The following is a 20,232-nucleotide window of genomic DNA, read 5'->3' on the forward strand; positions in this document are numbered from 1 at the left end:
AGTACCTTCTAGGCAATTTGGTTTGTGAAATTCATTGAGTATTTTACAGAATTCTTTATTTGCACATTTAGCATTTTTAATTCTGTCTGAGTAGTACCTTTTCTTAGCTTTTTTGATAGCTGACTTGTATAATCTGTTAATTTTTTGTAGGTGAAGTTTGTCTTGTTTGGCGTTTGTTTTGAGCCAGGTACGTTGCAGCTTTCTAATTTGTTGTTTTATGACTTTTATTTCTAAGTTTCTTCAAAGCGCTTTTTTTCTTTTGTGCTGTAATGTGGTTTTAAGTGGTGTCAGGATGTCAAAAGCTTCCTGTAGCCACTCATATAGATTTTGAACCAAAGTTATTGTTTCCAGATTTGTACTTGATGTTAGTTGTGTTTCTAAGTGTTCCAAATTGAGTTTGTTCCACGGCCGATAGGTGGATGGATGTAGGTTAGTTTTAGGTGAGTCCCTTAGTGTTGTTTTAAGTTGGAAAGCAAGTAAGTGGTGGTCTGACCATGTGACTGGAGTTATACTTTGAAAGGTAACTAGTTCAGTAATGACATTGAGGATATGTCCAGCGATGTGTGTGGGTCTGTGGGCAATCTGATGTCGGTTCAGTGCGTCTAGGCCAGTGATTATTGTTTTTGGATGGGTCATATTGGGTTTATCAAACCAAATGTTGAGGTCACCCAGAATCCATAAGTTGGAGTGTATTGTTATCAGGTTTGAAACTGTGTCTAGAAGTGCGTCTGGGAATGTCGCCTTGCTAGGTGGAGGTTTGTAAAGGAGCAGGAAGTTACAGGATGAAGACGGTGTAGTATTGCATCTTGTTAGACGAGCCTCACAATTCTTTATGGAGATGTCATCAACTTTAGTGATATGTAATGTTTGCCTGAACACAACAGCTAGACCACCTCCTTTTTTGCCTATACGATTTTGGGTGATCGTTTGATAGCCTAGAGGAATGGCTTCATGCAGGACTGGAGCCATATCATCTCCCAACCATGATTCAGTTATGAATAGTATGTCTGGTTTTGCATCAGTGAGAAGGTCGTAGATGTGATGTTTGTTTTTAGAGAGGGGTCGAGCATTTATTAGTAGACAGTTTAGAGAATGGCCTCTGGTGATAGTGAGACTTTGTTTTGTAGTAGAGTGAAAAGTATTGTGTGTGTTTGTAGCAAGTGTGTTTTTAGTGCTGGCATTAGCTGTATTAGGATAGTAATCGTGGAGCTGTTCTGTATCATGTTCCTCATCCAGCATGCCAAGAAGGCCTCTTGATGGGTCTGCGTGTGTATGTGGTGGAGATGGTGTTTGAGAGTGAGTTGGTGTGCTGTGTTGTTTTCGTGGTGTAACATTGTTGAGCAGTAGACATGGGGAAGAAATGTTGTGAGATGTGGCACTTCGCTTATGTTGTTTGCATGTGTTTATGGCGGAAGGTGTATGAGTCAGGGGTGGTGGTGCAGCATGTGGGTAATGTAGTAAGGTTCTAAATTGTCCAATGGATGAGAGGCGGTTAGAAGAGAGTTGCTGTATCTGTGTTAGGTGTGGTGGAAGAGAGAAAGCTTTGCATTGGAGTTTTTCCTTTGTGTGGTTTGAAAGGTGGGTATATGGTTGTATTTTCTGATGGTAAGTATTTTGACATGTTGCGCTTTGAAGATCTTGTTGTGCTGGTGTGTGTGATATGTTTTGTTTTTGAGCAGTAGTGAAAAGGGGTGCTGGTGTATTTGTTTCATAAAATGTATTTGGTTGTATAGTATTGTTTGTGAGAGGCTGTTGTGAGGTAGAGAGGTTGGTAATGTGTTTATGAGTAGAGTGTATGTTGTGTGTAGGAGGGAATGAAGAAGAGGTAAGAGTGTTTGACTGGTTTGTTGCAAGAGTTAAAAAGTGTGTTGGTGTGCAGTGTGTGTGTTGTGCGTTAGTGTTGTTATGGTAGTAGGGAGGGGAGGGTGTTGGTTGGACAAATGATGGAAGGATGAATATACGTTTGTTAGTGATTAAAGGTGGTCTGTGAGGTCTAATTAGAGCAGGGGACGTGTGTCTGGATGGGATCTAGTTATGTATGGTATTGAATGGGGTTAAGTTAGTGATGAGTGGATTGGTTAGTTGTATAGGATAGAGTTAGTACTGTTTGTAGGTGATGGTGGGTATGTGTGGTAGTTGGAATAGAAGGGTGTATAGATGTGGTTTGGTTGGGTTTGTAGTGCATGCTGGTATATTGGACCGTGCATAGGGTTGTGTGTGGTGTACATTTGGTGTGCATGTGTTACTATGTTTGTGGATGGTGTGGGGTAGCTATTGCTGAGTGTGAACATGGGCATAATTTCTGGCCCTAGTACCGACCAGTCTCGAACAGGCTCCAACAGGTAAATGCCCTTGTCCTCTCTGCCCTTAACAGGCTCAAACAGGTAAATGCCCTTGTCCTCTCTGCCCTTAACAGGCTCAAACAGGTAAATGCCCTCGTCCTCTCTGCCCTTAACAGGCTCAAACAGGTAAATGCCCTCGTCCTCTCTGCCCTTAACAGGCTCAAACAGGTAAATGCCCTCGTCCTCTCTGCCCTTAACAGGCTCAAACAGGTAAATGCCCTTGTCCTCTCTGCCCTTAACAGGCTCAAACAGGTAAATGCCCTCGTCCTCTCTGCCCTTAACAGGTAAATGCCCTCGTCCTCTCTGCCCTTAACAGGCTCAAACAGGTAAATGCCCTTGTCCTCTCTGCCCTTAACAGGTTCAAACAGGTAAATGCCCTCGTCCTCTCTGCCCTTAACAGGCTCAAACAGGTAAATGCCCTTGTCCTCTCTGCCCTTAACAGGCTCAAACAGGTAAATGCCCTCGTCCTCTCTGCCCTTAACAGGCTCAAACAGGTAAATGCCCTTGTCCTCTCTGCCCTTAACAGTCTCAAACAGGTAAATGCCCTCGTCCTCTCTGCCCTTAACAGGCTCCAACAGGTAAATGCCCTTAGCCTCTCTGCCCTTAGCCTCGACGCCTGGGCTGAGACGCCCTAAGCCTCGGCCTTTTATAGCTCTAGTAATCAGGTGACCCCTTCAGCCAATGGGAACCCTAACCATATCCAATCACAACACTAGCCATAAAATCTAGAACCAATAGGGAATGAGGACCTTACAGCCAATCTCAGCCCTAGTCCAAGCACCTAATAACTTTCAAAAACCCTGAACTCTATGTCCAATAGAGGCCCTAGTCCTACCAGTAATCCCAAGTCCAAGCAACCAATGGCACAGGAAGGCCTAGTCCCTACTTCCAATAGAAAGCCTAACCTAGCCCTAGTCCCACCCTACATTGATAGAATCACAGACCCAGAAACCAATCAGAAAACTCAAATACCCAACCAATGAGGACACTAACCCTAATCCAATAGAAACATCAGATATAACCACCAATCAGTGTATACATGTACCAACCACTAGCAGACTATATAAGGTCCCAGCGACCTCAGACAAGGTTTGTTGCCAGGGAGTTGGAAGCTGCTGCTCTTGTTCAGAATCTCCTAGGAGACAGACAGGCTCAATCCACACTTTAGATTTCTGCAGGTAAGGGCCTAACTTGTCCCCTGACAACAGTGTTTGTATAAAACTTTATTCCCTCTCCTGGCCAAAAAACAAAGTGCTCAGTCCCTATTGAACACAGTTTAAACAGCACACAGAAGATCACTGCTGCCTCAAAGCACCCTCTGATGTAGAATAACCCTGATGCTGGGAGTGAGGGGGGGAGGGGCTCAAACTCTCGCAAAGGCAAGACCACTTTAATGGTGGCCGCACCCCTTTGCTGGGAGTGAGGGGGGGAGGGGCTCAAACTCTCGCAAAGGCAAGACCACTTTAATGGTGGCCGCACCCCATTCTTTAGACGCTGCTCGCCGTATTCAGGTTACAGCGAGCCACGTCTAAGGAAAGGGAAGAAGCCACCATTAAAGTGAAAGCATGGCATGGGGCATCTTTTACACACACAAAAAAACGTTTGTGAAACAAGCTTTTTACCAATTATTTGTATGCCCCATTTGCATTCTAATGTTGTGGTTGTTTTAAATGCCCGATGTTTGTTTGGCGCGCTCTCCACCCACGCCTTCATGTTTCTTGTCCCCTTCACTTGCCATGCTGTTTTTACACATATTGCACAGCAGCGCAGGCTGCTGTGCAACGTGGATTAAAGGAAAAAAGCGCTATGACACTGGCTGCGTCATAGTGCTTTATTTTTACTTGAATTTATGCTGTATTGCACAGCAGCTTGTGTTGCAGTATATAACATGTGTAAAAGAGCTATAAAATGTTTGACAAAGCCAATAGAACTTGCATAGGCGAAAGCTATTGGCTTTGCCAGTGCTTTTTCTTTTGAGGGAATCTGGTGACATCCTGAAGTATGGGCTTATTTGGCACACCATTATTGAAAGTATTGCAATATTTCATGATTACACCTTCAGATTCCTATGAATGTTCAGTAAATTATTGTGAAAATTGATTTGTAAAATGCACCATTCGACCATTTTTTCAAAAATATTCTCAAACGGAAAAACAAAATCTCCCACGAGGACAGTCTACCTCACCCACTTCATTGACATGAATTGGGACCGGTATTTATGTTGTACACCTTTCAAAGACCATCAACCACCACTGACAGGCACAGCATAGAGGGCCACAAGAAGGAACCCAAACATGTCATCCTTACAACCACGGCCATGCACCACTGCAGAGCACACACCTGGGTCTTGCCAAGGAAGCCGTGCTGATACAGCCTCTAGCTGAGCAGATAAGTCGGACGCTTTTGCCCTGCATTTTACAACATGACTCCTACCTCGTCAGCCGTGAGGGGAACGGCGCTAATATCCGGAACCTCTGCCCTGGTCCTGGTCTCTGCGGTGCCGTGAGGGGAACGGCGGTGTGCTTTTAGAACTACCACCCCCAGCATTCCCTCTTCCGGGCGCCTGACTACCGCGTCACCAGGCAGCGCCGGAGAGGGTTCAAAGCCTCGACTGAAGACCCGCAGCGCGGGACGCTTTTGCCCTGCATTTTGCAACGTGACTCCTACCTCGTCAGCCGTGAGGGGAACGGCGCTAATATCCGGAACCTCTGCCCTGGTCCTGGTCTCTGCGGTGCCGTGAGGGGAACGGCGGTGTGCTTTTAGAACTACCACCCCCAGCATTCCCTCTTCCGGGTGCCTGACTACCGCGTCACCAGGCAGCGCCGGGGAGGGCTCAAAGCCTCGACTGAAGACCCGCAGCGCGGGACGCTTTTGCCCTGCATTTTACAACGTGACTCCTACCTCGTCAGTCGTGAGGGGAACGGCGCTAATATCCGGAACCTCTGCCCTGGTCCTGGTCTCTGCGGTGCCGTGAGGGGAACGGCGGTGTGCTTTTAGAACTACCACCCCCAGCATTCCCTCTTCCGGGCGCCTGACTACCGCGTCACCAGGCAGCGCCGGGGAGGGTTCAAAGCCTCGACTGAAGATCCGCAGCGCGGGACGCTTTTGCCCTGCATTTTACAACGTGACTCCTACCTGGTCAGCCGTGAGGGGAACGGTGCTAATATCCGGAACCTCTGCCCTGGTCCTGGTCTCTGCGGTGCCGTGAGGGGAACGGCGGTGTGCTTTTAGAACTACCACCCCCAGCATTCCCTCTTCCGGGCGCCTGACTACCGCGTCACCAGGCAGCGCCGGGGAGGGTTCGAAGCCTCGACTGAAGACCCGCAGCGCGGGCGAAGCCCGGGCCAAGGGCGGGCCCGTCCTTGCCCGTCACTGACCGGAGTAGACTGGGCTGGGCAACCCCCCTTGAATTCGCCATACCAACAGCGTTCGTCCCAAGGTACTGTTGTCCTTGCATTCTATTGGGCTGATTGTATGGTTTATTGTTAATTTTGTAAATGCGATTGGCTTTCTGTTTGCTATTGCGGTGCTTGGCCTTCTTCTGCTAACCGCCCTCCTGACCTTCGTCATGCCATCTAAAGACCCTAAAAACAGAGCGGCCAATGAATACCTCACTGGAACGATGGACCAATTTGTCACTAAGGTTAATTGTGTTATCGACAAAGAAATTATGCTCCTGGAACGTCGTGTTTCGCAGGACCTCGCAGCAGCTAGGAGGTCCTCCATGGGCTACCTTGCCAACGTGCGCTCTCCTGAACAGCACAATTCCGATCATGCTACCACTATTCGACCTGATGTGGACCTTATCACCCAGGACTTGCCATCTAGTGGAACAGTTGCTTTTGTCTCTTCGGAGGACCAGTCTTTTCCCTTGGACTCTCTGTTAGTCTCTCCTCGACTGCTACCGTCTCTTACTAGTATTGTCCCAGAGCCCGGTATTAGGCAGTTGCGCGCGCGAAATCCTGGGGCAATTCCTAAAATCAAACCTGGGTGTCCATCTTCTAACGGTGGGAAGGGCAAGACCACTAAAAAAAAGCAAAAAACAACAAACCACCCTGGCCCATCGAAAAATACCCCATTTATTCCTGAACAGCCTTCACAGTTGGCTTCGTCAGATAAGGTTATTTTTCAACCACATCCTTCACTTATCAGACCATTGTGTCAGGATGCCACAGGGGGGCTAAGTGAAGCAGACAAGGGAGGGACCCCAGGTTTACTGAATATACATGAAATCGTTGATGCAATCAGGCTTTTGCTTCATCCTGTGGAGGATAGAATACTTAAAATTGAACAGCAGCTTTCCAGGATCGAATGCAGCCTTGGGGTCCTGACCAACATCCAAAATAATATTCTGAGACCAGGGGTACTGAACGCGCCGGTTAATACTAGAGCAGATAAGGACCTGGTGGCTTCCCAAATCCATCCACTAGTCCCCTCAGAAAGTCAACTAGTGACTGCAACTAAAGAGCCTACCTTGGCACCTGCCCATAGAAATTCTAGACACCCTAGTACAACCCAGTTAAAAGAGGTTCCCAGGACTCCATTACCCATGTCCCCAAGTAGGGCGAATATCCCCAATCTACCACCTGAAACTGCCCCATATGTCGTCATCCTAGCTGGGGTTCCAGAACAGGGCAAAAATGAAGTTGAGTCCCCTACAACTCTGAGGAACAGGGTGATATACTGGCTAAACAAAAATAGACCATTGCCAATGTATAAAAGTAGTAAAATACTCACGGTAAGAAGGGTCCCATGGGTGGGCCACTTGGCAAAGAATATAAAGGGGGACTGTATCTTAATTAATTTCAACGATCCCCAAATCGTTGAGCATATTTGCAATTGGAGGTACCCTAGCACAGGATCATCTTTTAAAGCTCTCCCTCTGGCTTATTTTTATCCCCCTGGTCACTTTACGGAAGCATGGACGCATGTCCACCGGAACAGGAGGGGCTTTTTACAGGGGATTAGGCCCACACCTTTATTGATGTTAGATCCTGTCCCCACGGAAAATCGTTTTAGCTGCCTAGAGGCTGTTGACTGACTACAAGGTAATGGAGGCATATCAATCATTTCCCTGATTCCCCTAGGTTGCTCTACACTAGGCCCCACCACACCATTAGTACATCTAGGTGTGGATTCACCTACCTCAATAGATCCATCTTGGAGGCCCACTATTAGTTATGATCATCATGTAGATCACCCGCCAAGTGCCCCTACTCCTCGGGAAAATCTCCTCAGTCACATCAAGTTTGTTTCCTGGAACGTGGCAGGTTTACGTAGTAAGCTCACTCTCCCAGATTGGAGTGAACTAATTGAGGAACACGACATATGCATGTTTCAGGAAACCTGGAGTGTCGAGCCATTGTACAAGACAGGGTACTGTTGTTTTTTTGAGCCAGCAATCTCAATCGGGCGTGGCCGCCCTTCTGGCGGACTTATGGTTTGGGTTAGGGCAGACCTCAACCTTAGGATTACACATAATAGTTGTTCCACGCCAGACATAATGAGACTCTCCATTAAAGGCCCAAAGAACGGCCATTCTTGGGAAGTTTTTTATGTCTATGCTCGCGGAACACCAGGGGGTGCTAAGTCCCCTACCATCACATCTCTTTCAGGCATGCTTTCTACTTGCCCTCCTGATGCTCTCCTACTTGTGGCTGGCAATCTCAACTGCTCTTTTGAACCACTCGCTATAGATGATATCTTGGGAACACACGACGAGGACACTAGATGGGGTATCCCTTTATTATCTCTTAACCCTGTAAAAAGATGGTCCCCGGTCGTGATCCAACTAAATGCCCTAGCATTAGAATTCGGCCTAAGAGCTGCGAATGGGCGTACAGCCTCTGACCCGGGGGGGTGCCAACACCTTCAATAGGGTCGCCTGTCAAAGCAGAATTGATTATATTCTGATTGACAGGGGAGGTTGGAAATTTGTTGCTGATATGATAATAACACCTTCAATCAGCAGCGACCATAACCCTTTATCACTTAGCATGCAGGAGTTGTGGCATAGTCAAGATCAAGCTCCCCCACATGGAATGCAGATGCTCACTAAGATACTCCACCCCTCTAATTGTAAAAGATTCCTCAGGTGGTCTAAATTCGTCCTGTCTAATACTAAACTTGCTGCTCTGGAAAAAATCCTTGTTGATTATACCGCCAGGCTTTCCATGGTACCCAATGACATACCTGGTTATACCAAAACTTTCGAGGAAACTATGGACTCGATTGGTATTCTGTTTCTGGACCACAGGAAAAAAACAACACCAAAAACTAAGTCAGAAAACAAGTGGTTTAACAAGGACTGCAGACTAAAAAAAACCACCCTGATCCTCGCAATTAAATCTAATAATCCAGGGGTGGTCAGGGAAGCGAGGCTGCTCTATAGACAGGCACTTGTTTCTGCAAGGAAGGATTGGGATGAGCAACGTTGGGATTCTTTAAAATCCGCAAGCCACTCAAAAAATGGCGAGCTTTTCTGGTCCATATTGAGAAAATCCTCTATGTATGACCAGGACCAAATTCCCAACCACATTACGGACAGGGAATGGTTTGACCATTTCAGGAACCTATATGTAGGGGTGGGGCCTGTGGAGGATCACTGCACCCATGTGAGGTCCACAGCTACTCCCACTGACCATTTTCCATTCGATAAGATCGAGAAGAAAGAGGTTGAGATCGCCATCAACAAAATCGTCTCTGCAAAGGCCCCGGGACCAGATGGTATCCCGGGTGACCTTTACAAAGCTAATGTTGACGGATGGGCAACGTATTTTGCGATCTTTACTAATAATCTCTTGGATGGCTCCCCGGTGCCTGAGTCTTGGAGGGGAGCAGAAGTAATCCCCATCTTCAAAAAGGGTTTAAGGGGTGACCCAGCGAACTACCGCCCAATCAGCCTTATAGACGCTGGTCAGAAATTGGTCGGTAGGGTCCTACTGGAGAGGATCCACTCCTGGGTGGACGAAAATGGCATCATGACAAAGTTCCAGGCAGGCTTTAGGGCCTGCACTAGCACAATTGACCAAGCATTTAGGCTAGTGCTCCTCTATTGGAAGGTGGTCACTATTGGTAAGGGCGCCTTATACCTGGCGTTCATTGATCTAAAGACCGCCTTTGACCTGGTTCCCCGTGATCGCCTGTGGCTGATTTTGGAGGAGCTGGGGATTTCCCCTTACATCCTGAACCTTCTCATCCGGATGCATACTAACAATTTTGCTCGCATCAGATGGGGAACTCAGGACCAAAAAACCGATAAAATTCTGGTGAATAGAGGGGTTCGCCAAGGCTGTGTGTTGGCACCTACGCTCTTCACACTCTTTGTGAATGGCGTAGTCTCTTACTTGCTCGAAATTGAAGCTGACGTCCCCACACTGGCGGGTGATAAAGTCCCCGCCCTCCTCTTTGCGGACGACACTCTTCTAATTTCAAAAACACCAGCAGGACTACAGAAGCTTTTAGATCGCTTCTTTTTGTTCTGTGAGCTGAGAGGCCTTGTCATTAATACCTCTAAGACCAAACTCCTCTACTTCAACCCTACTAGATCCTTTCGATCCACCCTGACCCTAGATGGAAAACCACTTGAGCGTGTCAAGGAGTTTGACTACTTGGGGATCAGAGTCACAGACAGGCTCAAGTGGCAGCCCCACATCGACAAAATGGCACTCAATCATAGACGGGTAATAGGAAGCCTGGGAAACTAATTACGAGCCTCTACTATTAAACCTATCGCCCCAGTTCTGGATATCTACGCTGCAAAGGCGGTAGGCAGCGCCCTTTATGGCGCAGAACTATGGGGCTTTTGCTGCGTAGATACCCTAGTGACCAATGAAAACAAGTTCTTTAGAGACCTTCTATCACTCCCGAGGGGCACTCCGACTAAACCTCTACTGAGCGACCTTGGTAGGCGCTCTATTAGAGACCTAGTCACCCTCCGCCCTTTGTTACACTGGGTGCGGTTGTGGCGTACCCCTGAGCTCTCCAACTATGCCGATGGCCTTAGGGAGGTCATGAACATGCAAGGAGCTCACAAAATTGAGTGGTTGACCAACATTAAAAAGCTCTTGGTCGCATCAGGTCTCGCATTTGACCGGGTTTTGGGGACACCAATACCGAAGGAGACAATTAAAAGAGCATATTGGGCATGGGTTGATGCCCGGGAGCATAGTGACCCCAATCATGGTAGGCTTACAGAGGCATTTCGTCAACATAAGCTTGTGCCTTTTTTAGAACCGTACCTGGACTTCATTACGAAGCCCAAGGACAGATCACTTTTTATCCAGTTTAGGTTTGGGACCCTTCCCCTCCGTGAAAGTACTAGCAAGTGGAATCCCCCGCATAAGACTCTCCTGGATTGCCCAACCTGCCCAGGCGTCCCCGAAAACATCTCCCATTTTCTCTTTGTTTGTCCAGCTTATGCGCCCCCAAGAATGAAATGGCTTAGGCCCGTCTGCCTGCAGCTAGGGACAAGGGACTGTTCTGCCGCCCTGAGAATCCTTAAATCGACAACAAACACCACTATAATTTGCGGGGCGGCCAAATTTTTAGGTTGGGCATGGCTGATCAGGCAGAGGCTAATTAGTTCCAGCTAATTTCTCCTCTATATCAAAGCTGCTAAGTTTAATACATTTTTTAATTATTTATTGTGCATTAGGCAACTAGATCTTTTTATGACATGTTTTTAAATGTATCTTTTCTATGTAATTGTGTTTTTATAGTACTGTGCTTTTATGACATTACATGTCGAAATAAAGCTTTGATTGATTGATTGAGATAAGTCGGATTTGCAGAGCACATGGTGGGTGCTGGCTCCATTTCTATTTCCATTCACAGAAGCTCTCACTTCGCCCCACTGCCATAGGTTTATTGGCCAATAACATTCTCTGTTGGACTGCTATCATTTTCATGGAGAATACTAGCATTTCTGTCGAAGGCTGAGATATGTTTATTGGTATAGACCAATACTTCTTTTATCAATGCTTCCATATATTTATTGGACAGCCCCAGCACTTCTTCACACAGCGGCAATGCCTTTCATGGAATAGTACCAGCATTTCTCAGCAGGAATCCTTTGCTTTTCATGAAGAAACAGTTTTTCCGTGCAGTTACACTTCTATCAGGCAGTGTCTACGCTTCTCTGCAGGGCTTCCACACCTATATAATTCAAAAGAAGCACGATTCACCAAGGCTGGCACACCTTTATATGACAGTATCAGCACCTCGCAGAAGAACTGCTGTACTTTCTGTGGGACAACGGTAGCACTTCTAGACCAGGCTGCTGCACTTTCACCCATAGATCAAACCTTCTCTGCAGGGCGGCGATACTTAGATAGGACAATACCAACACTGCTTACCAATGCTGCTAATTCATTAATATGAAACTATCAACACCTCTCAGGAGAACTGCTATACTTTCCATGGGACATCAGCAGCACTTCTCGGCCAGGCTGCTGCAGTTTTACCAATAGAACAAACCTTCTCTGCAGGGCTGCGATACTTAGATAGGACAATACCAACACTGCTCACTAATGCTGCTAATTCATTTATATGAAAGTATCAACACCTCTCAGGAGGACTGATGTACTTTCTATGGGACAACGGCAGCACTTCTCGACCAGGGTGGTGCACTTTAAGAGACAAAACAAACACTTCTCTGCAGGGCTTCCACACCTATATAGGACAATACCAACACTGCTCACCAATGCTGGTAAACCTTTATATGAAAGTAACAACACTTCTAGGGTAGGGCTGCTTTGCTTTCCATGGAACAATGGCAGCACTTCTCGACCAGGGTGGTGCACTTTAACAGATAAAACAAACACTTCTCTGCAGGGCTTCCACACCTATATAGGACAATACCAACAATGCTCACCAATGCTTCTGAATCTGTATATGAAAGTATCGACACTTCTACGGAGAACTGCTGTACTTTCCATGGTACAGTGGCAGCACTTCTTCACCAGGCTGTTGCACTTTAACAGACAAAACAAACACTTCTCTGCAGTGCTGCAATACTTATGTAGTATTGACAAACAAGGGAACCCAATGGGATTGGTTAGGAACCTTGAGTACAAGTATGCTACAAACACAATGGTCCCTCACAAGAAGAATAGGAGAGAAACAATAAATATAGAAATGCAATACAATCTATATTACGTTGTCCAGCCAGACAAGAATACTTTTAATATTTTGAGAATTTGTGACACAGCAATAAAGTGGGAACACAAACTCTGCATCAATCAGAGTACGAATAAACAGAAAGGCTCAGGCAAAGCTTAATGCTTGGAAAACAAATCATCAGTTCTATTCTTCTTGTGAGGGACCATTGTGTTTGTAGTATAGCAATACTTATGTAGGACAATACCAGCACTGCTCACCAAGGCAGACAAACCTTTACGTGAAAGTATCAATACTTCTTAGGAGGACTGCTGTACTTTCCATAGGACAATGGCAGCACTTGTCAATTGCACAGAACTGACAAACAAACACTTCTCTGTAGGTTTTCCATACTTTTACCAACCAGCAGTGCCTTTATGGTGGAAGTCCTGTTTGGAGATTGGTGCATCAGCACATTTTCAGATTTCTGTGCTCTTCTTGTTGCTAACTCAGGGTTCTACAACCTAAACATATTAGCTATTGTTGGGTAACCATTCAAACATTAGGAATCGGTAGATGCATAGTATCTATTAAAGAAAAGGTAATAAGGATTGATATTACTATATTAATTTTGCATTTTTTATTTGGAAATTATTGTTTCAGGTTCCTTAAAGTATGACTGGATATTGGTATGTATGTAGTTTTGTATAGCGCAACTCTAGTCCAAATGCAGCAGCACACTGTGCAGAGTCAAAGGCAGAGATTTAATAAGAGAGTGAATAAAGGCAGAGAGCTGGGTTGTGAGAGTGGATGTACACTATTTACTAGTACAAGTAAATAAAATATGCCAGTCAGGAGTAAGCCATGTTTTAGGGCGTGACCACAAGCGCTTTAGCACGTGTTAGCAGTGGTAAAGTGCACAGAGTCCCAAAGCCAACAAAAGCGAATTAAGCAAAATAGGAGAGTGAAGGCAAAACGTTTGGGGGAAGAACACCCTAAAGCTGTCAGGTCTAGCAACTATTAAATGTATAATGTTACTAAGGTCCTATTTAAAAACAACATCCCCATCCCATTATGAGGAACAAATTATTTTGGTCGCTGAAAGCTCCCACTATCTCATCAAATTCTGTTGTTAAGGATCCAAGGAATCGAGGAATCTTCAAACAGGCAAGAGACACAATTGTACAAGCGGTCATCGAAGCCTTGAAACTTAAACGTCTACAGTAACGACAGAAGACCCCGAACTATGCGGAATCTACAGTTGCTCAAAGCTGATGTCGAAAATGTTAAACAAATTTTTATATTTCATTTCTGAGACATTGCTTGTTCCACTGAACATCTTTAGAGTTGTACTAAGGATAAGTTGTTCAATTTGCTTTGACAACCTTTTCGATTATTAGTTATATTTTGTATATTAAAGGTACTATAAATTAAAATATGAAAAAAAAATTACAATCAAAATGACATTGCTGATCCACAAGATTCTACTTGGCCTACCTTACTGGAAGATAAAGCTGTATCCCTACACACACTACGCATCTTTTAATTGACTCACAGTCATACAAGAAAACAGTTACTAGAGGATGAAATCCACCATAGCCAGACTTCGACTATGGGAAGCTCTTCCAGCCTGAAATGCTGCAGAGTACTCACCAACCAGACAACAACTGAAAACCTGTATAATGATATATATGCATGTTTTTTTGGTGAATTTCGACTACAGCCCCCTGAACGGTATTCAGTATAAGAATGTCAAATAGCACCCCACAGGTATTTACTGCAGCCTCACTACTAGTGCTGTGACACCTCAGGGTTTAAGCACTATACGTATAACACATGGACACTAGAATTGAACTCAATTTTGGCATATTCTAACTCAAGCTACACTGAATGATCCTGTCCTGATAAGTTGCTGACTGTAAAGACAGATTCTGAGCTGCTTTCCCAATAGCAAAATAGCCTTCATTGCAGCGATGGTGGCCAAATCCACACATAGTAAATCGAACACATTAATATATGTCACTTAACTAAAGGACGTCGTAAATATGTTGAGGTTGCAGATCTTTTCAGGGTGAGCCTAATCACAAACAAATGCTGTTTCTGGCATAGGCAGCAGAAAGGTGAAACTAACCTCATTATTCACCATCAAGATCCATTACAAAGCACATTCACAAGGTGTGGCGCAGAGGCTCCATTCTGAATATCTCCCTGCCTCCCCTGGTTTTGTCCCTCTCCCTAAGGATCCCTGGTTTCTTTCTTTTTCAAGCTTATATTTTTATTTCATTTTGATTTCATTTTTAAATAGACAAGATCATGAACAGATGATAAATACATTGCCACAAACGAAGCACTGTATCACCAGAAGAAATACCAAGTTACACGAAGTAACCAGCTGTGTTTTAACAATAAAATGCCTGTAATTTTTCCCACAGCTTATGAAAATGGCTATATCGATTTCGCAGCGTAATAGGTAACTCTTTGGTAAGCTTGTTTACCCAGTCCTTAATGCTTACAGGACTATAACACTTCCATTTAGAAAACTACTTTTTGTCTACAGAAAGAGATTTTTTTCTGCTTGTACACCTCTAGTAAACGCATTTCAATTAATTCAAATACTCAATAGTCAGTCCAGTAATAGAAAATGGAAATAATCTTTTTCTTTCGGTTTTCTTATATTTCTTCTTTATTTTCGGCCCGTTCGTCTCTTTTCTTTTCTTTATAGCCAGCCAACTTGTGTTTCGTCAGTGAAGGAGTACTTCATGACTTCTTCAGGGCTGCGTACTTGACAGTCAATAAAGTTGAAGCAACGTGTGCACCGGTCCAAAATCAACCCAGCCATCTCAAATAGTGGTGTGATATACAAATAACCACATGAACTGGAGATAAATCGGTAAATCAATCGATTTTAAAACATCTCTTTGACATCCGTCAATTTTACAAGTCCGTTGTTTCCTTATGTGAAAAAATATATATACGTCCACTTCCTGGTCATCTGCAGTCCGAAATCCATTAATATATATGTTTTAGGCAAACGCTACTACGCCACAAATACCGCCGATATTTCTAATGGGTTTCGGACTGCAGATGACAAGAAAGTGGGCATATTCATAGCCAAGGACTTCGAATTTATGAGAGCCCCACTGCGGAGTTAAAGCACGGATACCTGCAGTTTACTAGCAACTATATATTTTGTTTCACATAAGGTTACAAGGGACTTGTAATATTGACGGATGTCAATGAGATGTTTTGAAACCGATTGATTTACGGATTTATCTCCAGCTCATGTGGTTATTTGTATATCACACCACTATTTGAGACAACCAGGTTGATTTTGGACCGGTGTACAGGCTGCTTCAGGTTTATTGACTGTCAAGTAAACAGCCCTGAAGAAGACATGAGGTACTCCCTCACTGACGAAACACGTATTAGCTGGCTATAAAGACAGGAAAAGAGGCCAACGGGCCGAAAATAAGAAAAGAACATAAGAAAAGCAAAAGCAAAAGAAAAAGATTATTTCCGTTTTCTATTACTGAACTGACTATTGAGTACTTCAATTCATTGAATTGCGTGTGCTAGAGTTCAACAAGTTTATTGTCCGAACCTAGTGATTCAGGTTAGAGGGAGTAGGGTGATTCACTTCCTTCTCGTTAAGCACTGCATGTGAGAAATACATATATCTAGACACACTTAGTGAAATTAGTCCATTAGCGCCACACACCTATAAAATCACCCATTTGTAAGTTTTTTGACTGCATTAAGTTGAGTTTTTAGTGCACATTATTGTGTTCAGGAACTATGTTTTAGTTGATCTTTTTGCAAGAGAGCTGCAGGTCCCAGCCGACAGTCAGCCGTAAATGAGATATTACATCATTACAAGGTGCCTATAGGATGTCTTCTGAGGAAGAATTGTAGCGCCCCTGATGGGAAGTATTTTAGAAGGGAAGCAACTGAGCCATGAAGGAAGACCTATTTTGAAAGCAGCAGAGCTCCAGAATTTCAGGAGGGCTGAAAAGCCCTTCTCTAATGCCAACCTGTCCAGGTTACACAAGGAAGCAATCCTCTATCAGGGATGCATGTTTATTTAATAAAGCATCCAATGAATAAGAGGCAGGGGCCTCACCTAAACAAGGTTTAGCCTGTGCACCTTTCTCTTCGCCAGCCATTGCATTGGAATGCAGAATTCCTTGCAATCCATGTGGCCGGAGTTTTCAATACCAGCCAGAATTTCCACATGGAAGTCCAATCATTCTCAGTTTAACCCCACACAGTGGGGAATAACTGAGCGTAACCTTCTTTAACAGCTGATATTCTGCTAGGAACTCCAGTTTCCATGGGTTTTACGCTGATGTTTACTACCTGCTCTAAGTATGTGATACATGTCTGCAGTGATTCCAATGCATGTCGTTTTGGGCTGAGGTTTGGGCAAGGGCCATAAAATGGGGCAGGCTGCAATGTGACCCTTCCTACAGCAAGTTGGGAAAATTCACCTAGTAAAATCAGATACCATATATGGTGTGTGAATACCGACTAACTCATAATTATGCAGAGTGGAATTTTACACAAGAGTTCTACACCACATAACTTGTAATCAGTGCTCAACTCTGCCTCCACATGTCTACAACCTCATATCAGTGTAGCTTGACAACTACAAACCAGTGATCAGATCAAGTTTCTAGAAGACCTCCTGGAGAACATTTGTGAATGTCATTTTCACACAAGCAAACATACATGTGAATATTTGCTCATGCAACAATCTTCTAAGCAAGTGAAAATGTATTTGCTATTTTTGAATTAATCTCCAGAGTGAAAATATATTTCCACTTGGTGAAAAATCTCTCCCTGCACCTGCACCAATTTTTAGACGGTTCTCCGATCCTCTTCATGCTCTGGAACGGCACCATTGTTAAATGCAAATTTCTGACCTTTTTCAGGTGGGAAGGGGATGCAAGGTGTTTGAAACTCAAAATGTGTAAGTTTGTGGGTGTCCACATACTTAGATGGCATTTCAGCACTAGATTATCAACTCCCTGCTCCTGTGAGTAGGTTATCATACATAACTGTAATCGGCAGTTTGTAGACATATTCTCCCTGCTTTGGTTCTCTGTATAGCACTCTGAAACCATAGGGCAATGTCCACATATATACAAATTTTAAATAGAAATAAAATAAATATATAGATGTCACTGATTTTTTTTCTTACAACAACTTAAAAGGGGATTAGAAATCCTGTTTTCTTAGGAAAGTCACCAAGCAGAGAACTTCCCAGCTTAAAGTTAGAAATCATAGTATTGGCAAGAATTACAGGATGTTTGCAAGTGCAAAATTTTCTTAACTTCCGTTTCAAGAAATAAGTGCTTAGATTGTTCGGCAGAGACCATGATTAACCAATGACAGTTTAAGTACTCCATGGCGAAATAGTAGTATTACATGGCGAAAGTAGATATAAAATTCAATTACTGAGTACTTGCCATTGTCGTCCAAAGAAAAGTCATCTTGTGCATATCGAAATTTCTCTGGTCCGCAAGCAATAAACACATCGTCATCACCAAAGAAATCATGAAGGCAGGTCACCTGAAGAGAGAACAAAATATTATTTCAATCGCTGTGAATTTAAATCATCTTAAATAATCCACATATTGCATTAACTATTATATCATGATACATAAAAATAGATGTAATGTATTAATTGTACTTATGCTACAAATATTGTACAATATTTTACGTACGGCTAACATGCTATTTTTTTTTAGATGATTGAAAGTACAAGACGCTCAAAACGTATATACAAATACAAAAATACTGGAGGCCAGAAAAGATACACAAGGGGTAATTACCAGCAGGTACTAAAAAGACAAATGTGTCTCCTACACACTGTTCAAAAGTAAATTTGCTAAATACTAATTTTGATGTGTTTGACCTTACACCACCACCAACATAATCCTGATTGTGATGGTGTTTCCAGTGGTGTACTTATACAGTGTTGTAAACAAAAATATCGTCTGGCATAAATATCATGACATAAATACAATTTACAAAGTATATTGATCCATTCGAGTTATTAATAGAAATCTTAATCCTGTGGCATGATATGTTTGTAAAAAGGATTTTGGACATAATATTTCTAGCAGTCCATTTTTTTTGCTAATCATTACATAAATCCATTCCAAACATTGTAAGCAATCTTCAATATGTATTTGTGTTTGGTTTATACTTGTTATCGATCCAATTGTCTATAGCTTTATTTGAATTTGACTGTCTAAAAAACACACCAAATGTTGCAGATAACTCCTCTTTATGTTACTCGTTTATGTCAGAAACACTAAAATCCACCCACCAGCTAACACTCTCTTTGGGGGTTTTCTATAAAGCACATTTTCAAACATTGACCTATGCACAGTGCACAAATTCACTATGCATTTATTAATTTCCAGACGGACAACCAGACAATGAAAGAAGGTTGGGATGGTATAGCTGCCTCATCTCCAAAGATTGGCATTGCGTTATTTTCCCCTAAAGCTGCCTATATTTGATAAACGGGTGATCAAATGCCTTGCCAGATCTCACACCACTATTGACTAGCAGGCACCCAGAGCACACTTGTCTTCTATGAGGGCCTTGGAGAATAAGAAAAGGGAAAGTTTAAGGATGGATTTTTTTCCAGGCAATGCTTCTCATGCCAACTGTACCCTCTATTAATCAGCAAAGTGGGTGGGGATCCTCTTCCTATGGATTGTCTGCTACCAAAGTCAATTCTACAGTCCTCTGGGCTTGCCCTTGGAGATGAAAGAAGCTTTGCCTTTCTTATTCATATTGTTCTAGGAAAGGAATTTAGAGGGTGTAGACAGAGGGATTGCTAACTTTTCCTCAATAGAATCAACAATAGAATGATCTCAGGGACTTCAAACAGGAGAGAAAAGTTACATTTCACCAGGCCCGCCTTGGATGTAAATTTTATTTCTTGGCCTAGCGATCACCTTAGAACTCGGCGGAACTCCTGTTGTATGATAAAATAAGCATGACTGGTTATGTTGGTAGAAGTACTTCTGTTTTCAGAAGGGTGTGAGAGTATCAATGAACATTTGATTCCTTTGACTGTGTGCTGCAATTCTTTGCAGATATTTATGCCTGAATGTAGGTTAAATTTCCTAGCACGGCACTGTATAGCTCACATAAATACTCTATTTTGGTAAATAAATCCGATGAGCTCTTCTCAGTGAACAGGGTCAACATTTAGTTAGCAAGAAATAATAATTCCACAAACCACATGTCTAGTTAGAAGCTAATTAAAACGTATGTGATACCTTATTAACATAATATCATCAGACATTTAAACAGTGGATATATTAATGTTAGGAGTGAAAAGGTAAATGCATCAATTTTAGGGAGATTTCATGTCAATATCAGATACATAGAGATAACTATCCAAACAGGGACACATATGTAAAGTTAGAACAATGAATCTAGTTTATTTTTGTATTTAAAAAAATAGAAATAGCCCAGCTAAGAGCATGTTTAGAGCATGTTTAGAGCATGGAGCCAGTGTTAAAGTCGAAAGAAAAACCACCCATTGAATTTCCTCCAGCATCAGGTCCACTGTTTTTACATATTAGATTTGTATCCAAGTAGCTGCTCTGGGTGTTGTGCAGAATATGCTGATTTTCAGATTGTATAGTGATAATGCCTGCATTAGTACATTTGATTTGCAAAAGCATTTACATCATTCAGTTTTGCCTACTGCAATCAGTAATTAGTCTAGACCAGCATGAACACCCTGGAGAAAATAATGTCTACA

The 20,232-nt window shown here is 43.3% G+C and overlaps 1 protein-coding gene across 17 annotated transcripts in view; it reads right to left on the bottom strand.

Moving 5' to 3' along the window:
- DCX (doublecortin) overlaps nt 1-20,232 on the bottom strand; it is a 392,216-nt gene that overhangs the window by 170,540 nt on the left and 201,444 nt on the right. For all 17 annotated transcript variants that reach the window (XM_085608205.1, XM_085608206.1, XM_085608207.1 and 14 more), the window contains one exon: nt 17,909-18,011. In XM_085608205.1, the coding sequence (XP_085464331.1) occupies nt 17,909-18,011 (103 nt within the window). The remainder of the gene's footprint in view (nt 1-17,908; nt 18,012-20,232) is intronic.

This window comes from Triturus cristatus, chromosome 5_2 (assembly GCF_964204655.1).
Source record: "Triturus cristatus chromosome 5_2, aTriCri1.1, whole genome shotgun sequence".
Lineage (NCBI taxonomy): Eukaryota > Metazoa > Chordata > Amphibia > Caudata > Salamandridae > Triturus > Triturus cristatus.